The following is a 23,840-nucleotide window of genomic DNA, read 5'->3' on the forward strand; positions in this document are numbered from 1 at the left end:
TAGTACACGCTTTGAAGATATGGCGACACTACTTGTATGGACGGAAGTGTGATATCTACACAGATCACAAATGTCTCAAGAATTTCTTCACACAGAAGGAATTGAATATGCGACAAAGACGATCGTTGAAATTGGTGAACGATTACGACTGCACTATTCACTACCATCCGGGTAAGGCTACTATTGTGGCCGACGCTCTATGTAGAAAATCAATGGGACAATTGACGTCACTATCCACCTCTCAAGTAGAATTAGTCAAGGACTTGGAAAAGTTGTAGATCAAAGTGGTTACCACACCAGGACAAGTCACTGCTCGTCTAGCAGCTTTAATAATTCGACCTACTCTTAGAGATCGAATTATAGAAGCACAAAATAAAGACTCATTTTTACAGAAGATTAAGAATGAAGTTGGTACTGATAAGAAAAATGACTTTAGAGTAGCTGAGGATCAGGCACTCATATTTAGAGGAAAAATTTGCGTGCCTAAGATGAAGCCTTGAGAAACGAGATATTAAAAGAAGCTCACTCCACCCCGTACACTGCACATCCCGACGGTACGAAAATGTATCGAGATCTTCGAGATACATTTTGGTGGAGAAATATGAAAAGAAGTATAGGGCTGTACGTAGAGAAGTGCATGGTATGTCTACAGGTTAAGATAACACCAAAAACTAGCTGGATTGTTAAATCCACTAGATATACCAAAATGGAAATGGGAAAATATCACGATGGACTTTGTGGTTGGATTCCCGAAGTCAACAAGAGGAAATAATGATACATGGGTAGTAGTGGATCGACTAAAGAAGTCAGCTCATTTTCTTCTTGTGAAAATGACATTCAGTTTAGACCAATTGGCACAGTTGTACATTAAAGAGGTTGTGAGATTACACGGTGTACCTGTATCCATTGTGTCTGACATAGACCCAAGGTTCACGTCCAAATTTTGGAAAAATCTACAAGGAGCTATGGGAATGAAGCTGAACTTTAGTACAACATATCACCCTCAGTCCGATGGTCAGTCTGAAAGGACTATCCAAACTTTGGAAGACATGCTGAGAACATGTGTTTTGGATCTAGGAGGTAATTGGGAGTCATACTTACCTCTAGTAGAGTTCGCTTATAATAACAGTTTCCAAGCAACTATTGGAATGGTACCATACGAAGCTCTCTATGGTAGAAGATGTAGATCCCCTGTTCATTGGGATGAAGTCGGAGAGAAGAGAGTTTTAGGACTAGAAATAGTTGAAAGGACGATCGAGGTAATCGATAAGATCCGTGCAAGAATAAAGGTAGCACAGGATCGATAAAAGAGCTATGCAGATACAAGGAGGAAGGATTTATAATTTCAAGTTGGGGATAAAGTGTTTCTGAAAGTAGCACCGTTGAAAGGTGTACTTAGATTTGGAAAGAAAGGCAAGCTATGACCCCAGTATATTGGACCTTTCGAGATACTTGATAGAGTTGGAAATGTGGCTTACCGACTAGCTTTGCCACCTGAATTATCTGCAGTGCACAATGTGTTCCATATATCGATGATAAAGAAGAATGTACATGATCCTAATCATGTAGTGAGTTATCAAATCTTGGAGGTACAGAAAGATTTGTCGTACGAGGAACTACTGATCAAGATATTGGATCAAAAAGTGCATAAACTAAGGAATAAAGAGATTCAGCTGGTTAAGATACAGTGGAATCATCACGGCGTAGAAGAAGCCACTTGGGAAAAAGAAGAAGAAGCCAAAGACAAGTATCCAACACTATTCGGCCAATCAGAAGGTAAATTTTGAGGACGAAATTTTAATTAAGGTGTGGGGGATGTAGAACCCCAAATAATTCTAGACACCTTAGTGGCACTAAAACATGAATATTGGATGACTAAAGTATACTTTAGATTTTTAGTCTCATTTGAGACCCATTTATAATATAGGAAACATTCGATTTGAAAAATGATATCTAAATAAAAGTTGTAGCTCTTTGAGTTAGCTTTCCAACGCACTTTGAATTACCTCAATCGGATATTGGGAGAAGAAGTTACGATAGAAACACTGAAAGCTGTGCAGTGTCAACCGGACTACAACAGGTCGACCGAAACTACCTTAAAAGAAAATTCTCGTTTTTCTCTAGAATTTAAATATTTATTTTCATCAATTATTTTCTCAAAGGGCCACCCACGTTTTTAGCAATAAAAACCCCACTAAATTGAAGCATTTAACCTCAAGCTTAAATGACACCTATGTTTTCTCTCTTAAATGAAATTTGACCCTTCATTTGCTTTAAGTTATGGGATATTTACCTATAAATAGAGACCTCATTTCACTCATTTTTCACACATCAAAAGCAAGAGCTTTTACATACTAAAGAAAGAGTTTCCAAGAGGGAAAAAGAGAGGGAGGAAAACTATTTTTCCTAGAAGTTTAAGAAGTGTTTTCAAGTATCAATTCTCAACGATTTTCAAACATCCAAGGTGTGCATTTCTTTCAACGTCAAAGTTTCATCGAAGTTTTCAATCCAAGTTTTCAAACTTTCAAAAGCATCAATCAAGGAAGGTAGAGGTGCAATGTGTTTAATCACGTTAAGCTATAAGTTTTGATTCATGTTAATGTTTGTATGTCGAATGGTACTCCGGTATGGCATATCCCTCCATGTTAATGGTTGTATATCAAATGGTACTCTGGTATGGCATACCCCTCTATGTTGAAGAAATGTTCGTATGTCAAATGGTGCCATCGGGTACGGCATACCCCTTCATGTCAAATGGTGCCTCCGGGTACGGCATGTATGAAAAGTTATAAAGTAAATGTTTTGAAATGTATAGCTTGATCACGAATGTACCTATGACACCTATTGAGTTTTTCAACTCACGGGATTCATCCCATCTCTACAGATTGAAAGAATTCAACCTCGAGCATGGATGGAGGAGAAGATGGAGAGTGATACAACGAGCCCATGAAAATTCGGTGAATAAGTGATTTGGATTTATTTTTATGAAATGTTTTTCAATGTTATTTCTTTAAAGTTTTGAATAATGCAGAATGCGAGAACAAGTTATGTTTTCTTCAAATAAATTACATTTTGTTGTTTTGAAAAATGATTATGTGTTCTTGGTTAAAGTATTTGAAGTATTGTTATTTAAATTATTACTCGAAGATGTAAGCTTCCGCTAAAATGTATACACTTGTTACTAAACCACCGGTTAAGCTAAGTAAAGTAAGTAGCTTTCCGGTCCACTAGGGGTCGAGGCGTTACAGACCTTGCTACATGTACACTATGGTGTACAGTTTAGTTTACACTTTTCCACGTGACATTATCCTGTGGGACAGTTTAAATTTCAAATAGTTTTCCAATCCAATTGACACTTGACAATGATGCATGTGCAAAATAACGTGTCAAAAAATAATAAACAAAGAGCAAAGTTCAGTCAGGAAGAACCTTACGACATGGACACTATTGTGTACACTTCAGTTTACACTTTGCCAAGGGTCATTACCCTATTGGACAGTATAAATTTCAAACAATTTCCCATCCACATGACAATTGACAACAATGCATGTGTCAAACAACTTGTCAAAAATCAGCGTACAAATAGCAAAGTTCAATCGGTAAGAACCTTGCGACATTTACACCGTGGTGTACACTTTAGTTTACACTTTGCCATGTGACACTGCCCTACTGAACTGTTTAAATTTCAAAAAGTTTTCCCATCTAATTGACACTTGACAACAAGGCGAGTGTCAAACAACATTTCAAAAATCAGTGTACAAATAACAAATTTCAATCGGTAAGAACCTTGCTACATGTACACTATCGCGTACACTTTAGTTTACACTTTGCCAGGTGTCATCGCCCTATTGGATAGTTTAAATTTCTAAAAATTTTCCCATCCAATTGACACTTGACAACAATCCAAATGTCAAACAATGTTTCAAAAATTAGTGTACAAATAGCAAAGGTCATTCGGTAAAAACCTTGCTACATGTACACTATGGTGTACACTTTAGTTTACACTTTGCCCCGTGACATTACTCTATTGGACAATTTAAATTTCAATCAGTTTTCCATCCAATAGACCCTTGAGAACAATAAAGGTGTCAAATCACTTGTCAAAAATCTGTGTACGAATAGCAAAGTTCAATCGGTAAGGACCTTGCTACACATACACTATGGTATACACTTTAGTTTACTCTTTGCCACGTGTCATTACCCTGTTAGACAGTTTAAATTTCAAACAGTTTTTCCATCCAATTGACACTTGAAAACAATGCAATTGTCAAACAACGTGAGAAAAATCAATGTACAAATAGCAAAGTTCAATCGGCAAGAACCTTGCTACATGTACACTATGGTCCACTTTAATTTACACTTTATCACGTGACATTACCCTATTGGACAGTTTAAATTACAAACAGTCTTCCCATCCAATTGACACTTGACAACAACTATGCAATTGTAAACGGTGTCAAAAATCAGTGTGCAAATCGCAAAGTTCAATCAGTAAGAACCTTATGACATGTATACTACGGTGTACACTTTAGTTTACAATTTTCCACGTGACATTACCCTGCTGGACAATTTAAATTTCGAACAATTTTCCCATCTAATTAACGCTTGATAACAATGTAACTGTCAAACAACGTGTCAAAAATCAGTGCACAAATAGTAAATTTCAATCGCTAAGAACCTTGCTACATGTACAAGATGGTGCAGACTTTAATTTTACACTTTGCCTCATGACATTACCCTGTTGGACAGTTTAAATTTCAAACAGTTTTTCCATCCAATTGACACTTAAAAACAATGCAAGTGTCAAACGACGTGTCAAAAATCAGTGTACAAATAGCAAAGTTCAATCGGTAAGAACCTTGCTACATGTACACTATGGTACACTTTAATTTTCACTTTGCCACATGACATTACCCTGGTGGATAGTTTAAATTTCAAATAATTTTTCCATCCAATTGACACTTGACAATAATGCAAGTGTCAAAGGTATCATAAATCAGTTTACAAATAGCAAAGCTCAATCGGTAAGAACCTTGTGACATGTACACTTTAGTTTACACTTCGCCACGTGACACGTCCATGTTGGACAGTTTAAATTTCAAAAAATTTTCCCATCCAATTGACACTTGACAACAATGTAAGTGTCAAACAACGTGTCGAAAATCAGAGTACAAATAGTAAAGTTCAATCATTAAGGACCTTGTTATTTGTACACTATAGTGTACACTTTAAATTACACTTTTCCAAGTGACGTTACCCTGTTGGACAGCTTAAATTTCAAACAGTTTTCCAATCCAATTAACACTTGACAATGATGCATGTGCAAAATAACGTGTCAAAAAATAGTAAACAAAGAGCAAAGTTCATTTGGGAAGAACCTTACGACATGGACACTATGATGTACACTTTAGTTTGCACTTTGCCAAGGGTCATTACCCTATTGGACAGTATAAATTTCAAACAATTTCCCATCCAGTTGACAATTGACAACAATGCATGTGACAAACAACTTGTCAAAAATCAGTGTACAAATAGCAAAGTTCAATCGGAAAGAACCTTGCGACATTTACACTGTGGTGTACACTTTAGTTTACACTTTGCCACGTGACACTGCCCTACTGGACTGTTTAAATTTCAAAAAGTTTTCCCATCTAATTGAGACTTGACAATAAGGCGAGTGTCAAACAACGTTTCAAAAATCAGTTTACAAATAGCAAAGTTCAATCAGTAATAACCTTGCTACATGTACACTATGGTGTACACTTTAGTTTACACTTTGCCACGTAACATTACCCTGTCGGACCTTTTAAATTTCAAAAAACTTTCCCATTTAATTGACACCTGACAACAATGCAAGTGTCAAACAACGTGTCAAAAATTAGTGTATAAATAGCAAAGTTCAATCGGTAAGAACCTTACCACATGTACACTATGGCGCACACTTTAGTTTACACTTTTCCAGGTATCATCACCCTGTTGGATAGTTTAAATTTCAAAAAAATTTCTCATTCAATTGACACTTGACAACAATCCAAATGTCAAACAACGTTTCAAAAATTAGTTTACAAATAGCAAAGTTCATTCGATAAAAACCTTGCTACATGTACACTATGGTGTACCCTTTAGTTTACACTTTGGCCCGTGACTTTACTCTATTGGACAACTTAAATTTCAATTAGTTTTCCATGCAATAGACCCTTGAGAACAATAATAAAGGTGTCAAATAACTTGTCGAAAATCTGTGTATGAATAGCAAAGTTCAATCGGTAAGGACCTTGCTACATGTACACTATGGTGTACACTTTAGTTTACTCTTTGCCACGTGACATTACTCTGTTGGACAGTTTAGATTTCAAACAGTTTTTCCATCCAACTGACACTTGACAACAATGCAATTGTCAAAGAACGTGAGAAAAAATCAATGTACAAATAATAAAGTTCAATCGGCAAGAACCTTGCTACATGTACACTATGATCCACTTTAATTTACACTTTGCCACGTGACATTACCCTGTTGGACAGTTTAAATTGCAAATAGTTTTCCCATCCAATTGAACCTTGACAACAACTATGCAATTGTAAAAGGTGTCAAAAATCAGTGTGCAAATAGCAAAGTTCAATCAATAAGAACCTTGCGACATGTACACTACGGTGTGCACTTTAGTTTACAATTTTCCACGTGACACTACCCTACTGGACAATTTAAATTTCAAAAAATTTTCCCATCTAATTGACACTTGACAATAATGCAAGTGTCAAACAACGTGTCAAAAATCAGTGTACAAATAGTAAATTTCAATCGGTAAGAACCTGGCTACATGTACAAGATGGTGCAGACTTTAATTTTACACTTTCCCTCATGACATTACCCTGTTGGACAGTTTAACTTTCAAATAGTTTTCCCTTCCAATTGACACTTAAAAACAATGCAAGTGTCAAACGACGTGTCAAAAATCAGTGTACAAATAGCAAAGTTCAATCGGTAAGAACCTTGCTACATGTACACTATGGTACACTTTAATTTTCACTTTGCTGCATGACATTACCCTGTTGGACAGTTTAAATTTTAAATAGTTTTTCCATCCAATTGACACTTGACGACAATGCAAGTGTCAAAGGTATCATAAATCAGTTTACAAATAGCAAAGTTTAATCGGTAAGAACCTTGCGACATGTACACTATGGTGTACACTTTAGTTTACACTTTGCCACGTGACACGTCCCTGCTAGACAATTTAAATTTCAAACAGTTTTCTCATCCAATTGACACTTGACAACAATGTAAGTGTCAAAAAAAGGTGTCGAAAATCAAAGTACAAATAGAAAAGTTCAATCGTTAAGGACCTTGTTATTTGTACACTGTAGTGTACACTTTAGATTACACTTTTCCACATGACATTACCCTGTTGGACAGTTTAAATTTCAAATAGTTTTCCAATCCAATTGACACTTGACAATGATGCATGTGCAAAACAACGTGTCAAAAAATAGTAAGCAAAGAGCAAGGTTCAGTCGGCAAGAACCTTATGACATGGACACTATGGTGTACACTTTGCCAAGGGTCATTACCCTATTGGACAGTATAAATTTCAAACAATTTCCCATCCAAATGACAATTGACAACAATGCATATGTCAAACAACTTGTCAAAAATCAGCGTATAAATAGCAAAGCTCAATCGGTAAGAACCTTACGATATTTATACTGTGGTGTACACTTTAGTTTATACTTTGCCACGTGACACCGCCCTACTGGACTGTTTAAATTTCAAAAAAATTTCCCATCTAATTGACACTTGACAATAAGGCAAGTGTCAAACAACGTATTAAAAATCAGTTTACAAATAACAAAGTTCAATCGGTAAGAACCTTGCTACATGTACATTATGGTGTACACTTTAGTTTACACTTTACCACGTAACATTACCCTGTCGGATATTTTAAATTTCAAACAGTTTTCCCATCTAATTGACACCTGACAACAATGCAAGTATCAAATAACGTGTCAAAAGTCAGTGTATAAATAGCAAAGTTCAATCGATAAGAACCTTGCCACATGTACACTATGGCGTACACTTTAGTTTACACTTTGCCAGGTGTTATCATCTGTTGGATAGTTTAAATTTCAAAAAAATTTCCCATCCAATTGACACTTGACAACAATCCAAATGTCAAACAACGTTTCAAAAATTAGTGTACAAATAGCAAAGTTCTTTCGGTAAAAACCTTGCTACATGTACACTATGGTGTACACTTTAGTTTACACTTTGCCTCGTGACTCTACTCTATTGGACAATTTAAATTTCAATCAATTTTCCATTCAATAGACCCTTTAGAACAATAGAGGTTTCAAATAACTTGTCGAAAATCTGTGTACGAATAGTAAAGTTCAATCGGTAAGGACCTTCCTACACGTACATTAGGGTGTACACTTTAGTTTACTCTTTGCCACGTGACAATACCCTGTTGGACAATTTAAATTTCAAACTATTTTTCCATCCAATTGACACTTGACAACACTGCAATTGTCAAATAACGTGACAAAAATCAGTGTACAAATAGCAAAGTTCAATCGGCAAGAACCTTGCTACATGTACACTATAGCCCACTTTAATTTACACTTTGCCACGTGACAATACCCTGTTTGACAGTTTAAATTGCAAATAGTTTTCCCATCTAATTGACACTTGACAACAACTATGCAATTGTAAAAGGTGTCAAAAATCAGTGTACAAATAACGAAATTCAATCAGTAAGAACCTTGTGACATGTACACTACGGTGTACACTTTCATTTACAATTTGCCATGTGACACTACCCTGCTGGACAATTTAAATTTCAATCAATTTTTTCATCTAATTGACACTTGACAACAATACAAGTGTCAAACAACGTGTCAAAAATCTGTGTACAAATAGTAAATTTCAATCGGTAAGAACTTTGCTACATGTACACGATGGTGCAGACTTTAATTTTACACTTTTCCTCATGACATTTCCTTCTTGAACAATTTAAATTTCAAACAGTTTCCCACCCAATTGACACTTGATAACAATGCAAGTGTCGAACGGCGTGTCAAAAATCAGTGTACAAATAGCGAAGTTAAATCAGTAAGAACCTTGCTACATGTACACTATGGTACACTTTAATTTTCACTTTGCCACATGACATTGCCCTGTTGGACTGTTTAAATTTCAAATAGTTTTCCCATCCAATTGACACTTGACAACAATGCAAGTGTCAAAGGTATCATAAATCAGTTTACAAACATCAAAGTTCAATCGGTAAGAACCTTGCGACATGTACACTATGGTGTACACTTTAGTTTACACTTAGCCACATGACACGTCCCTGCTGGACAGTTTAAATTTCAAACAATTTTTTCGTCCAATTTACACTTGACAACAATACAAGTGTCAAACAACGTATTGAAAATTAGTGTACAAATAGCAAAGTTCAATCGGTGAGGACCTTACTACATGTACACTATGCTGTACACTTTAGTTTACACTTTACCAGGTGTCATTACCCTATTGGACAGTTTAAATTTCAGATAGTTTTCCCATCCAATTGACACTTCACAATAATGCAAACGTCGAACGTGTCAAAAATTAGTGTACAAATAGTAAAGTTCAATCGGTAAGGACCTTGCTACATTTACACTATGGCGTACACTTTAGTTTACACTTTGCCAAGTGTCATTACTATGTTGGATAGTTTAAGTTTCAAACAGTTTTTTTGTCCAATTGACACTTGACAACAATCCAAATGTCAAACAACGTGCCAAAAATCAGTGTACAAATAGCAAAGTTCAATCGGTAAGAACCTTGCTATATGTACACTATGGTGTACACTTTAGTTTACACTTTGCCCCGTGATATTACTTTATTGGACAATTTAAATTTCAAACAGTTTTTCCGTACAATTGACCCTTGACAACAGTAAAGGTGTCAAATATCTTGTCAAAAATCAATGTACAAATAACAAAGTTCAATCGGTAAGGACCTTGCTACATGTACACTTTAGTTTACTCTTTGCCACATGACATTACCCTATTGAACAGTTTAAATTTAAAACAGTTTTCCCATCCAATTGATGCTTGACAACATTGTAATTGCTAAACAACGTGACAAAAATCAGTGTACAAACAACAACGTTCAATCGGCAAGAACCTTGCTACAGGTACACTATAGACCACTTTAATCTACACTTTGCCACGTGACATTACCTTGTTGGACAGTTTAAATTGCAAACAGTTTTTCCATCCAATTAACACTTTACAACAACAATGCAAGCTTAAAAGGTGTCAAAAATCAGTGTACAAATAGCAAAGTTCAATCGGTAAGAACCTTGCAACATGTACACTGCGATGTACACTTTAGTTTACAATTTGCCACATGACACAACCTTGCTGGACAGTTTAAATTTCTAACAATTTTCCCATCTAATTAACACCTATCAACAATGCAAGTGTCAAACAACATGTCAAAAATCGGTGTACAAATAGTAAAATTCAATCGGTAAGAACCTTGCTACATGTACACTATGGTGTAGACTTTAATTTTACACTTTGCCATGTAACATTACCCTATTGGAAAGTTTAAATTTCAAACAGTTTTTCCATCCAATTGACACTTGACAAAAATGCAAGTGTCAAACAATGTCTCAAAAATCTGTTTATAAATAGCAAAGTTCAATCGGTAAGAACCTTGTTACATGTACACTATGGTACAATTTAATTTCCACTTTGCCACATAACATTGCCCTCTTAGGTGGTTTAAATTTCAAACAATTTTCCAATCCAATTGACACTTGACAACAATGCAAGTGTCAAAGGTGTCATAAATCAGTTTACAAATAGCAAAGTTCAATCGGTAAGAACCTTGCGACATGTACAATATGGTGTACACTTTAGTTTAGACTTCGCCATGTGACACTACCTTGTTGGACAGTTTAAATTTCAAATAGTTTTTCCATCCAATTGACACTTGACAACAATGCAAGTGTCAAACAATGTGTCAAAAATCAGAGTACAAATAGAAAAGTTCAATTGTTATGGACCTTCCTACTTGTACATATGGTGAACACTTTAGTTTACACTTTACCACGTGACATTACCCTGTTGGACAGTTTAAATTTCAAGCAGTTTTCCAATGCACTTGACACTTGACAACGATGCATGTGTCAAACAACGTGTCAAAAAATAGTAAGCAAAGAGCAAAGTTCAATCGATAAGAACCTTACGACATGTACACTATGGTATACAGTTTAGTTTACACTTTGCCATGGGTTGTTACCCTTTTGTACAGTACAAATTTCAAACAATTTCCCATCCAATTGACACCTGAGAACAATGCAAGTGTCAAACAACTTATCAAAAATTAGTGTACAAATAGCAAAGTTCAATCAGTAAGAACCTTACTACAAGTACACTATGGCGTACACTTTAGTTCACACTTTACCACGTGACATTGCCCCGTGGGATAGTTTAAATTTCAAATAGTTTCCCCATTTAATTGACACCTGACAACAATGCAAGTGTCAAACAATGTGTCAAAAATCAGAGTACAAATAGAAAAGTTCAATTGTTATGGACCTTCCTACTTGTACATATGGTGAACACTTTAGTTTACACTTTGCCGCGTGACATTACCCTGTTGGACAGTTTAAATTTCAAGCAGTTTTCCAATGCAATTGACACTTGACAACGATGCATGTGTCAAACAACGTGTCAAAAAATAGTAAGCAAAGAGCAAAGTTCAATCGATAAGAACCTTACGACATGTACACTATGGTATACAGTTTAGTTTACACTTTGCCATGGGTTGTTACCCTTTTGTACAGTACAAATTTCAAACAATTTCCCATCCAATTGACACCTGAGAACAATGCAAGTGTCAAACAACTTATCAAAAATTAGTGTACAAATAGCAAAGTTCAATCAGTAAGAACCTTACTACAAGTACACTATGGCGTACACTTTAGTTCACACTTTACCACGTGACATTGCCCCGTGGGATAGTTTAAATTTCAAATAGTTTCCCCATTTAATTGACACCTGACAACAATGCATGTGCCAAACAACGTGTCAAAAATCAGTGTACAAATTGCACAGTTCAATAGGTAAGAACCTTGCCACATGTATGCTATGACATACAATTTAGTTTACACTTTGCTAGGTATCATTACCCTGTTGGACAGTTTAAATTTCAAACAATTTTCCCATCCAATTGACACTTGACAACAATGAAAGTATCTAACAACATGTCAAAAATCAGTGTACAATTCGCAAAGTTCAATCTGTAAAAACCTTGCTACTTGTACCCTATGGTGTACACTTTAGTTTACACTTTGCCCTGTAACATTACTTTATTAGACAGTTTAAATTTCAAACAATTTTTTTGTCCAATTGACACTTGACAACAATACAAGTGTCAAACAACGTGTTGAAAATTAGTGTACAAATAGCAAAGTTCAATCGGTAAGGACCTTGCTACATGTACACTATGTTGTACACTTTAGTTTACACTTTTCCAGGTGTCATTACCCTGTTGGATAGTTTAAATTTCAAATAATTTTCCCATCCAATTGACACTTGACAATAATGTAAACGTCGAACAACGTGTCAAAAATTAATGTACAAATGGCAAAGTTCAATCGATAAGGACCTTGCCAAATGTACACTATGTCGTACACTTTAGTTTACACATTTCCAGGTGTCATTACCATGTTGGACAGTTCAAATTTCAAACAGTTTTCCGATCTAATTGACACTTGATAACAATCTAAATGTCAATGTGTCAGAAATCAGTGTACAAATAGCAAAGTTCAATGGGTAAGAACCTTGCTACATGTACACTATGGTGTGCACTTTAGTTTACACTTTGCCTCGTGACATTACTCTATTGGACAGTTTAAATTTCAAACAGTTTTTCCATCCAATCGACCCTTGACAACAATACAGGTGTCAAATAACGTGTCAAAATTAAGTGTACAAATAGCAAAGTTCAATCGGTAAGGACCTTGTTACATGTACACTATGGTGTACACTTTAGTTTACTCTTTGTCACTTGACATTATCCCGTTGGACAATTTAAATTTTAAGCAGTTTTCCCATCCAATTGACACTTGACAACAATGCAAGTGTCAAAAAACGTGACAAAAACCAGTGTACAAATAGCAAAGTTCAATCGGAAAAAACCTTGCTACATGTACGCTAGGGTCCACTTTAATTTACACTTTACCACGTAACATTACCCTGTTAGACAGTTTAAATTACAAATAGTTTTCCCATCCAGTTGACACTTGACAACAACAATGTAGGTGTAAAAGGTGTCAAAAATTAGTGTACAAATAGCAAAGTTCATTTGGTAAAAACATTACGACATGCACGCTGTGGTGTACACTTTAGTTTACAATTTGCCAAGTGGCACTACCCCATTGGACAGTTTAAATTTCAAACAGTTTTGCCATCTAATTGACACTTGACAACAATGCAAGTGTCAAACAATGTGTCAAAAATCAGTGTACCAATAGCAAAGTTCAATCGATAAGAACCTTGATACATGTACACTATGGCGTAGATTTTAATTTTACAATTTGCTATGTGACATTACCCCGTTGGACAATTTAAATTTCAAAAAATTTTCCCATCTAATTAACACTTGACAATAATGCTAGTGTCAAACAATGTGTCAAAAATCAATGTATAAATAGTAAAGTTCAATCGGTAAGAGCCCTGCGACACGACCTTACTGGACAGTTTAAATTTTAAATAGTTTTCCTATCTAGTTGACACTTGAAAACATTGCAAGTGTCAGACAACGTTTTAAAAATCAGTGTACTAATAGCAAAGTTCAATCGGTAATAACCTTGCTACATGTACACTATGGTGTAGACACTTCATTTTATACTTTGCCACGTGACATTACCTTGTTAGACAGTTTAAATTTCAAACTATTTTCTTATCCAATTAACACTTTTTTTTAAAGCAAATACCACTATTGTGGTTTATTTTATATAATGAAAAGCTGGAAAATAAATAGAGGAGGGGGGCATGGACCTGACCTCCAGCAAATGTAAATTGTAACAAATATTTGAAGATAAAATGCAATCACAGTAAACAAGACACGAACAAAAACTAATGAAAGGGACTCAAGGGTATTCCCGAGGGTAAATCTTTGGGTGGTAGTACATAGACATTGATCGAGTCATGCGTCTGGTATGAAACATTTCCGGATCATAGTAGTCTGCGAAGGTCGAATTATCACAAGTCGATGGAAAGGGGGATTACTCAACCTGGACGCAGAAAATGAGGGCCATATTGGTCCAACAAAGGGTTGCTAAAGCCCTGGACGACCCTGATAAATATTCTGATGAACTTAAAGCCAAACCTAAAGAGATTCTTAAAATGAACGAAATAGCTTATAGTTCGATTATCCTGCACTTATTTGATGATATAGTAAGGCAAGTAGAGGAATCCAAAACTGCTAGAGATCTTTGGACAGCCATAGATAACTTGAACTTGACCAAGACTTTACCAAATAAAATTTATCTCCTGGAAAAGCTGTTCAATTTTAAAATGGATGATCGAAAAGACCTTAAACCCAATTTGAGTGATTTTAGCATACTGGTAAAAAGTCTTGCTCATAATGATAAAAAATTGAAGATGAAGATCTAGCAGTGATCCTTCTAAACTCTTTACCTGATTCTTATAAGGATATCAAAAATGCTATAAAATACTCAAGAGATGCTTTAACACAATCAATTGTGACAAATGCCCGAAGATCTAGGGAATTGGAAGTCAATAAAGAATCTAAACTAAACTTAGGAGAGGAGAGTTTATTTGTGAGAGGAAGACCAGAAAAGAGGGAAAATAATTCCCAGAACAAAATATTCAAGTCCAAATCCAAAATCAGATCTAAATCGAGAGACAAAGGCAATAAAAAATGCTATCACTGTGGAAAACTTGGACATTTCACAAGAGATTGTTTTGAGCTAAAGAAGAAGCTATAAGAATCCAGCAACATTGAGTTAAATAATGCTGCTGTGAGTTCTGAACTTGACAGCCTTCTTGTAATGACTGTGACAAATGAAGAAACAGACACTGACTCGATTTTAGACTCTGGATGTATATTTCATATGTGTCCAAACAAATCTTGGTTTCATAACTATAAGGAGATAGAACCCAGGAAAGTATATATGGGTGATAACAATTCACAAAATGTACTGGGAATTAGTGACATTTCAATCAAATGTATGATGGAAGTGTTAGGCAGATTAAAATTGTGAGATATGTCCCAAATCTAAAAAGAAACCTCATTTCATTGGGGATTCTTGAAGATGACGGACATATATTTAAATATGAAAATTACACTTCGAAAATCTTAAAAGGATCTCTTGTAGTCATGAAGCAGCCTAAAAGGAATGGGCTATATTATTTAATGGAAAAACTGTTAATTCGAAAAACTGTTAATTTCCAAGACTCAAAATATTTAACTATAACTGAGAGCAAATCTGAATTGTGGCATTGTAGAATGAGTCATATTGGAAATAAGGGCATAAAGTATCTTAATGACCAGAAATTGTTTGGGAAAGATAAAATTGAACCCCTTAACTTTTGTGAAACATTTGTGCTACAGAAGTCTCATAGAGTGAGTTTTGAGACCGGGTCACACACAACAAATAGATCATTAGACTATGTCCATGCAGATTTATAGGGGCCAGAAAATCACCAAACCTTTGGTAGAAATAAATATTTTCTTTCTATAATTGATGATTATTCTAGAAAGTCTGGATCTACCCTTTGAAATCCAAAAATGAAACCTTTCAAAAATTCAGATTATGGTTAAAGATGGTTGAGAATCAATTGGACAAGAAATTGAAAACCTTAGGGGACAGATAATGGGTTGAAATTTTGCAGTGCTGAATTTGATAATTTTTGTAAGCAAAAAGGAATAATTAGACATAGAACTGTTAAGCATACACCCCAATAAAATGGGATTGCTGAGAGAATAAATAGAACCCTTATGAATAAGGTAAGATGTATGCTGATCAGTTTTGGGCAGAAGCTTTATGCACTGCTGCTTACCTTATAAATAGGCCTCCTTGTAGTTCTGTAGAGTTTTAAACTCCATAGGAACAATGGACTGGAAAACCACCAAGTATGTCACATTTAAGAGTCTTTGGTTGTGCTGTATATGCACATCAAGTTGCGGGAAAATTAGACCCGAGGGCTACCCAGTGTGTTATGTTTGGATACCCTAGAGGGGTTAAAGGGTACAGGTTATGGGTGCTTGGCATTAAAGGAATAAAGATCATTAATAGTAAAAATTTGGTATTTAATGAGACTGAGATGCCTTACTTGAAGAGTAATATGGATAAATCAGATCTAACTGAAAAGGATACTTCCCAAAATGAGGTGAAATTAGCAAAATTAAATAATAACAGATCTGATATAACTGAACTAGAACTTGTATAGGTTAGTGAAAGTGTAGAAAATATTGATGAAGGTGAAATTAATCCACCCCAAACTGAAACTGAAACAGAATCTAAAACTGTGGCATCTAACTACTCAAAAAATGAAGCTAGTATCTAAGATTATCAATTGGTGAGAGATAGGGAAAAGAGATAGATTAAACCTAATCCTAGGTATGAAATGAATAATCTGACCAAATTTGCCCTCATCTCTAGTGAGAACTTAGAACACTCTGAACCCCTATCTTATGAAGAAGATAAGAATAGTTCCAAGTCAAAAGAATGAAAAGAAGCAATGAAAGAAGAAATGAAATCCCTTCTTGAAAATAGAATCTGGAAACTTGTAAAGAAACCAAAGAATGGTTCAATGTAAGTGGATCTTTAAGTTGAAAGAAGGGATTTCAGAATCCGATCCTTTGAGGTATAAGGCAAGGCTTGTAGCCAAAGGGTTCACTCAAAGAGAAGGAGTTGATTACAATGAAATATTTTTACCTATAATCAAATATAAAACAATAAGACTCATTTTGGCTCTAGTTGTTCAATTTGATTGGGAACTAGAACAATTAGACTTGAAAACTGCCTTTTTACATGGGGGAGTTGGAAGTAGACATGTACATGTGTCAACCACAAGGTTTCGAAGAAAAGAGAACATCTGATTTTGTTTGTAAATTGCAAAAATCTCTGTACGGACTCAAACAAAGTCTAAGACAGTGGTATATAAGGTTTGACATATACATTTTGAAAATTGGTTTTAGAAGGAGTGAATATGACCATTTTTTATATTTTACTAACTCTAAAACCGAAATTGAGACATATCTACTTCTCTATGTAGTGATATGCTTCTGGCCAGCCACAGTAAAGCTGAAATAATGAGGCTGAAAAACTTATTAAGGTCTGAATTCGATATGAAGGACTTAGGAAATGTCAAGAAAATTTTAGGGACGGTGATAAATCGAAATAGGCAAGAAAGTATGCTAACTATATCACAAGAACCCTACCTGCACAAAGTTATAGCAAAGTTTGGCATGAAAGAAGCTAGGTTCGTCAATGTTCCCCTTGCTACCCATATGAATCTCTCATCTGCCCAGTGTCCAAAAATTGAATCTGAAATTAAAGATATGACAAATATTCCATATGCCAATGATATTGGATCTGTTATGTTTTCCATGATTACAACACGACCCAATCTTGCATATTTAATCAATTTTTTAAGTAGGTTTATGACAAACCCTAGGAAACCACACTGGGCTGGGTTAAAGTGGCTACTTAGATACATAGTTGGGACACTAAATCTAGGATTGGTGTTCAAAAAGGGATCGGAACCATTAACTCTTAAAGGTTATGTGGATTCTGATTTCGTTGGAGATAAAGATTAAAAAAAATCTACGATTGCCTTCTTTTTTACACTTGGTGATAATTGTATTACTGTTCCGTGAAAAGGGTATGGGTGATTTTATGAGTTCATGTTGATTAGTGTCTGGATTTGCAAATCGTGAAAAAGATAAGTCTTTTTGTGACTTGATCTTTGTACTTTTGAACCAATCTTGTATTTTGGTCGTTGTTTATAGCTTTATAGTGCAATCGATTGTTATTTATTTTATATGAATGCTAAATAGAGGATTAAGTGTTAGAAGCTGTCATTGAGCCTCCAGGGCTTCGACTGAAAAATTCCTTGTGTTCAACCTTTAATTTTCTACCAAGTTTTACTTGCCGTAATTTTGGATTCGTGTGATTGATCGCTTATATTTGTATTTCTGGGCATTTCACTCTCTAACTTTCATTTTTTGCCATTTTAACAGAACCATTTAATCTTGTTACATGCTTATTAATGGATAATGTTCGTCCATATTACCAGGAAAAAAACATAGTTTTGCTGAAATAACGATTTAACTGTTGATCTTAATTAATAACTAAAAAATTTAAATAAAAATTTCTCTGTTGTTTCAATTTACCACTTAATTTCATTTTTAATTCTTTTGATGACACTTAACAAAATTATAAGGTTACGAGGCAAACTTCAAGGCTAAAATTTAAAGACCAATTTCGTATACAAGCTATAGATTTAAAACTTAAGCGTTTTTTGATTTTTTTCAACTTCTAATACTGAATGAGGATTTTAAAAACTATTATTAAATACTTTTTATCTAAAAAAAATATTTTTTCTTAATTTTGACTACATAGTTTATATACCACATAGAATTCTTCAAACTTCAGAATATTAGGAATAGTATGAAACATATATAGGGACAAGTCTGGCGGCTTAGAATGGTAGAGTTATTTAAACATACGTTATTTTCAAAACAACAGACTTTTAATTTAAAAGTCTTGCCTTTTTTTTTTTTCCCCTCTCTCTTTAAGAAAGGTACTTTCATTTTTTCCTAAGCCAAGTAAAAGATGCCAACTTCCACGTTGAGTAAATTGACTAATGATGTGAAATTAAGACAAAACTTACGTGATTAATTTCCTAAGTAGATATTATTTATTATCTTTAGATAATGCTTAATTACAAGACGCCATTAACTGATTCAGTGCATGATATCAATTTCTATCGATAGAATACTAAGCTCAAAATTCATGAATGACAACTATACTCATATGAATGCAAAAAGTTATTTCATGAATGAAAAGAGAACCTTCAAAATGCAACAGAAATTCTTGTTAATTACTCGTATACTTAATTAATAACGATAAATATGTAGAAAGATTTTAATGAATGAGACACATTTAGCATGTTTATTGCATAATTCGATCATATTCGCAAAAATATTTTATTTATATGTAGATGCGAACACGATACGATATAGACATGCCCGATTTATAATATCTAAGATAATTTATTAATTCATTTATCTTAAAATTATTTGTGTTCCTATAAACAGCAACTGGCACATGGAAATGACAAGGACTGTGACCCAACTGCTAAACTAATACCATTAGGCAGATTAAAAGGTCCATTTCTCATCCTAATCAGCTCTACACCTAGAAAAACTTCCACTCTTATCTTCTTCCACACAAAAACATAAATTAATGCAAAAAAAATTGTGAATTCGAGAAAGTTAGAATTATACGTTTGATACGTGTAATGATATTGAATTAGATATTATAATTAACAAATTTCATTATACAATTCTCCTGTTTAATTATTTGTAGTTGATAGGCGCCTTTTTGTGAGGCTTTTATTAGTCTGCTATTAGTTTTTGTCGTGTCTGTTTTTCATGACGAAGGTCGAGCTTAGAGTGCATTGAGAATAAAAGCTGTGTTACGAGTTTTAGTGCATGAGGGAGGTTCGAACTGAAGGGATCAAGAGTAGGGCTGGGCAAATCTCCCGAACCCGAACCGAACCTAAACCGAAATGAACCAAATCCGACGATTCTTGTCAAATTAAATACCCGAACGAGTATTTGAATTAAGAACCAACGGGTACGGTTCAGTTCTCGGTTCTAGACCAAGAACCGAAAAATCGAATAAGAACCAAATCTTTCTTATTTATTTTTTTTATATTGAGTAAATCAAATTATTTTAATTTTAATTTTTTCTAAACAAATTAACAAATTAACAATTTTTAAATCCAAATTTTTGGCCCAATAATTTGTTTCATTTCTAATTTTTTAATTTTTGGCCACATTACTCATTTTATTGTTTTATTTCTTAGCCCAACAAGATTCAATCAACTAAATAACTCTAAACACCCACACTAGAGTGCATAACGTTGTCTCGACTCTCGCACTCACTATCACAGCCTCGCTGATATTTCAAAACCTATACAATCGTCGGCCGATGCTATGACCTCCGATCGAAGCTGCGACCTCCGGCGATCGAAGTTTTGATCGTAGCGATCATTTGAATAAGGTAGTCTACTAGTCTATGGCATTTCAAAACCATTGAATGTATCATTAGTTGTATTTATATAATATTGTTATAAATGTTAAAAATTTTAATTATAGTACAGAATCGAACGGAACGGAAATGAACCCGAACCGAACCCGAACGGTTCCATAATTATATTTGGACCCGACGGCTCCATTTACTAAATACCCGAAAATTTTAGTTCGGTTCGATTCTAAAGAGAACCGAACTGACTCGCGCCCACCCCTAATCAAGAGCCTATGATGTCGTACAAAGTTGAAGACATTGATGAATGAAGTTTGAAGAAGACGAGTTAAGAATTTCCCCTTGAGAAAAAGTAGAAGTTGTAGCATATAAGGACAATTGTAAGGGAAAAATACGCAAACAAAAAATTTGGACTTAAAATTTCGAAGAACAATAAGGGGAAGAAGGAGCTAGTAGCTGCACTTTTGGAGTAAAGCTTGAAGATTTATCAACCACCCTGGTTTTCTTCTCTTCTTCACAATCAAAGTGATATTCTGACTTCTAAATAGGACTGGACATTATCCGTTTGGTTTGGTTCGAACCAAATTTGAAATTTCGGGTATTTAATAAGTAGAATCGTCGAGTCCAAATTTAACTATTGAACTGTTCAGGTTCAGCTCCATTTGATTTCTGGGTTCTGTACAGTAATTAAATATTTTAATATTTATAAAAATGTTACATTATTTCAATTAATAATATATGTTCAATTTTAACTCTTACAAAATAACATATTCCAATTTTATGTCTCTTTTGCACATCTCTTTGTTAAGTTTTTCATATATTCGGTTGTTAAAATTACAAGAGTAATATAACAAGTTCACAATAATGAAGAGAGTCGTAACCCAGCTTCTAATTCGATTTCTCTAGAACTATAGAAACGTCACTACAGTAGAATAATATACTTGAGTAAAACTTATACCAATTTGATTAAATTGGGGTTGGGTTGAAAATTAAAAATAGGAAAATCATATTTTAGATTTGAGCTAAATCAATTACTTAACAAATTTATTTATTAAAAAAATAATTTGGCAAATTTAAGATAAATAAATTAAAAAATTAAGGAAATTTGATTTTTATTTGGTTCTTCGATTCATCGTCTAGAACCTATGAATCCAAGATCGAGAATTGAGGTAAACCAATCAATTTTCTATTCAGATACCTGTTTGAATATTTAATTTAAAAAGAACCACTCAATTCAATTTAGTTCGGGTCAGATTGAATTCACCCCGATTCAATTCAGGAGTGTTGTCTATCTCTAATTTCAAACATGTGTTGTGTTAGTTGATTATCAAATACCTAGGATGTTAATATATCTTGTACATTTGATGCTTTAGTTTTTGAAATGTCCTGACACATGATATTAATCACAAGATATGTTCAATCAATAACAAAACAGAAAGTAAAATTTGCAAAAATTAAAAGATTTGACACAAAAAAAATTTTGACCGTAGTCTCAGAGTTTCGATGACCTTTTTAACACCTAATCCCTTGTTGAGCATCCATTCAAGAATGAATATAACTCTGTTGCACTAAAATGCCTTAAAATTAACAACGAATGTTACATATATTCAGCCAACATAAGAATATAATACAAAAGACTTTATCTTTTCACAAGAAACCGACAGATTTGACTCGAATCACACAAGAATCAACAAATCTCCTTCATGAACTCAAAACATAAGAACCCTCTCGTTCATTCATATTTTTACTCAAGAAAACACATATATTCTAAGGCTAAAACATCAAAAATCATATCTTTGAATGAGAACTTCAAATGGTAATGACAGATCAAAAAACCCTAGCCACTCGAACCTCTCTAAAAAATGAAAAGCCAGAAAAAATGAAAATATCTTGCCAAACGAACCGTCCAAGTCATATTTATATCACTAAGACCAATGCCTTATCCAATGGTAAGTAAAATGTCGGATATCATCATCTAGTGTAAACCGTCATTTTATAAAAACGTGTTTTAGAAACGCGTTTTTAACTGAAAGATATGGGAGCACAATAGAACCAGGATTCGAGTCTCAACAGTTTTATTATCTCATTCAAATAAAATTAAGGTTAAAATTTTCAATATTTATCATAAAAACAATTCTCTATTCATTAATTTATTATTTGTCATATCCTATATCTAAGATTATCGATTACAAGCAACACCTATGTCAAGTCTTAAGTTTGTGAAGTCTAAATTTCATTAAAAAATAAACCAATTAAACAATCACTATCACCTACTACATTTCTATTTTCACAAAAGAATCCCACTAACCAAATGCATAAAATAAAATATATTACAGAGTTTCAGAATATCTTGAATTTTAGCCTTCAAAACATTTCTAACTTTGCCGGCAGAGAAAGTCGCGATCTTTTAGCGGGGTGGGGACTCTCAACTTCATCTTCACCCGAGCCCAATCCCGGCCAGAAATCCGGCAAAGCCGGCTCGTTAAGGTCGAAGTCTCGGTGGTGGGTAACGGTGGATCCAACTCCTTCCGATGACATCACTGCACTGCTACTGCCGGCTCCTCCGTTGTTACTGGGTGCCCTACCTTCATAGTGGCACCTTTTGTGACCCCCCAAGGCTTGTCCGGTGGGGAAGCACCTGTGGCAGATGGAACACTCATGGACCCTCCCACTGCGATTCCTTGCACTCGTGGTGGTGGCTGAAGCAGTGATGGCGGCAGCAGAGGAGGAGGAGGTGGTGGTGGAGTATTCGTCTCCTCCACTCGGACAACTCAGTTTCCGGTGGCTGGCCTTGTGCCCTCCCAAAGCTTGGTAAGACCCAAAAGCTTTATCACAAACGGAACACTTGTACAACAACTTCGTCGAATCATCAGATTTCATCACTGGTGGCGGCGGTGGTAGAAGACTAGTTTCCTTTTGCTGCTGAACGGCGGCGGGTTTTGATGCTGAACCGCCGTCACCTCGAGCAAGCATAATAAGGCAGAGAGCCAAGTATTCTTCTTCAGTGGGCTGATCATGGCGTTCGACGCTGCGTTGACGCTTCGATCTCTTGCCTTTCGTCCACGGCTCGAGATAGCGTAGGGTGGCGTTTTCGAACTGAAACGCCGGAGTTGGAGTCATAGTAGAAGGAGAATTCAATGCTTCAAGTGCCATTACTGAACTAAAATTTGGAGAAATTGAGAAAGCAGAAAATTGAATTATGAGAAAAGAATGGGCATGGGAGAGTGGCTATATACAGCTAGGCGGAGAAGGGGGTGAGGAAGTTGCGTGACAAGTGTTAGGAAAGTACGGTTACTATTACAAAACTAAAATAAAAAAACATGTGGAAAAAAAATTGGTTGAGACACAAGTGGAAGGGAAGTGAATGGACCGGAGACTTATTCTTAGTCATACCATCTAGAATATTCAATTTATGTAACTCTATAAAACTTTTGTGTTGACTAAATCTTGAAGCAAATGCCGGCCTTAGCACATTTGTGTGAGTTACTACAACATAAAAAGTAATGATATTTGTATATTATTACGTATATAATG

The 23,840-nt window shown here is 34.9% G+C and overlaps 1 protein-coding gene across 1 annotated transcript; it reads right to left on the reverse strand.

Annotated features, from left to right (window-relative positions):
* Positions 1-22,451: 22,451 nt before the first annotated feature.
* On the reverse strand, positions 22,452-23,516 carry LOC111391541 (zinc finger protein ZAT10-like). The gene has a single exon (XM_023016778.1). The coding sequence runs from the start codon at positions 23,457-23,459 to the stop codon at positions 22,671-22,673; it is 789 nt and encodes a 262-aa protein (XP_022872546.1). The 5' UTR covers positions 23,460-23,516; the 3' UTR covers positions 22,452-22,670.
* Between the last annotated feature and the right edge of the window lie 324 nt (positions 23,517-23,840).

This window comes from Olea europaea, unplaced genomic scaffold (assembly GCF_002742605.1).
Source record: "Olea europaea var. sylvestris unplaced genomic scaffold, O_europaea_v1 scaffold800, whole genome shotgun sequence".
Classification (NCBI taxonomy): domain Eukaryota; kingdom Viridiplantae; phylum Streptophyta; class Magnoliopsida; order Lamiales; family Oleaceae; genus Olea; species Olea europaea.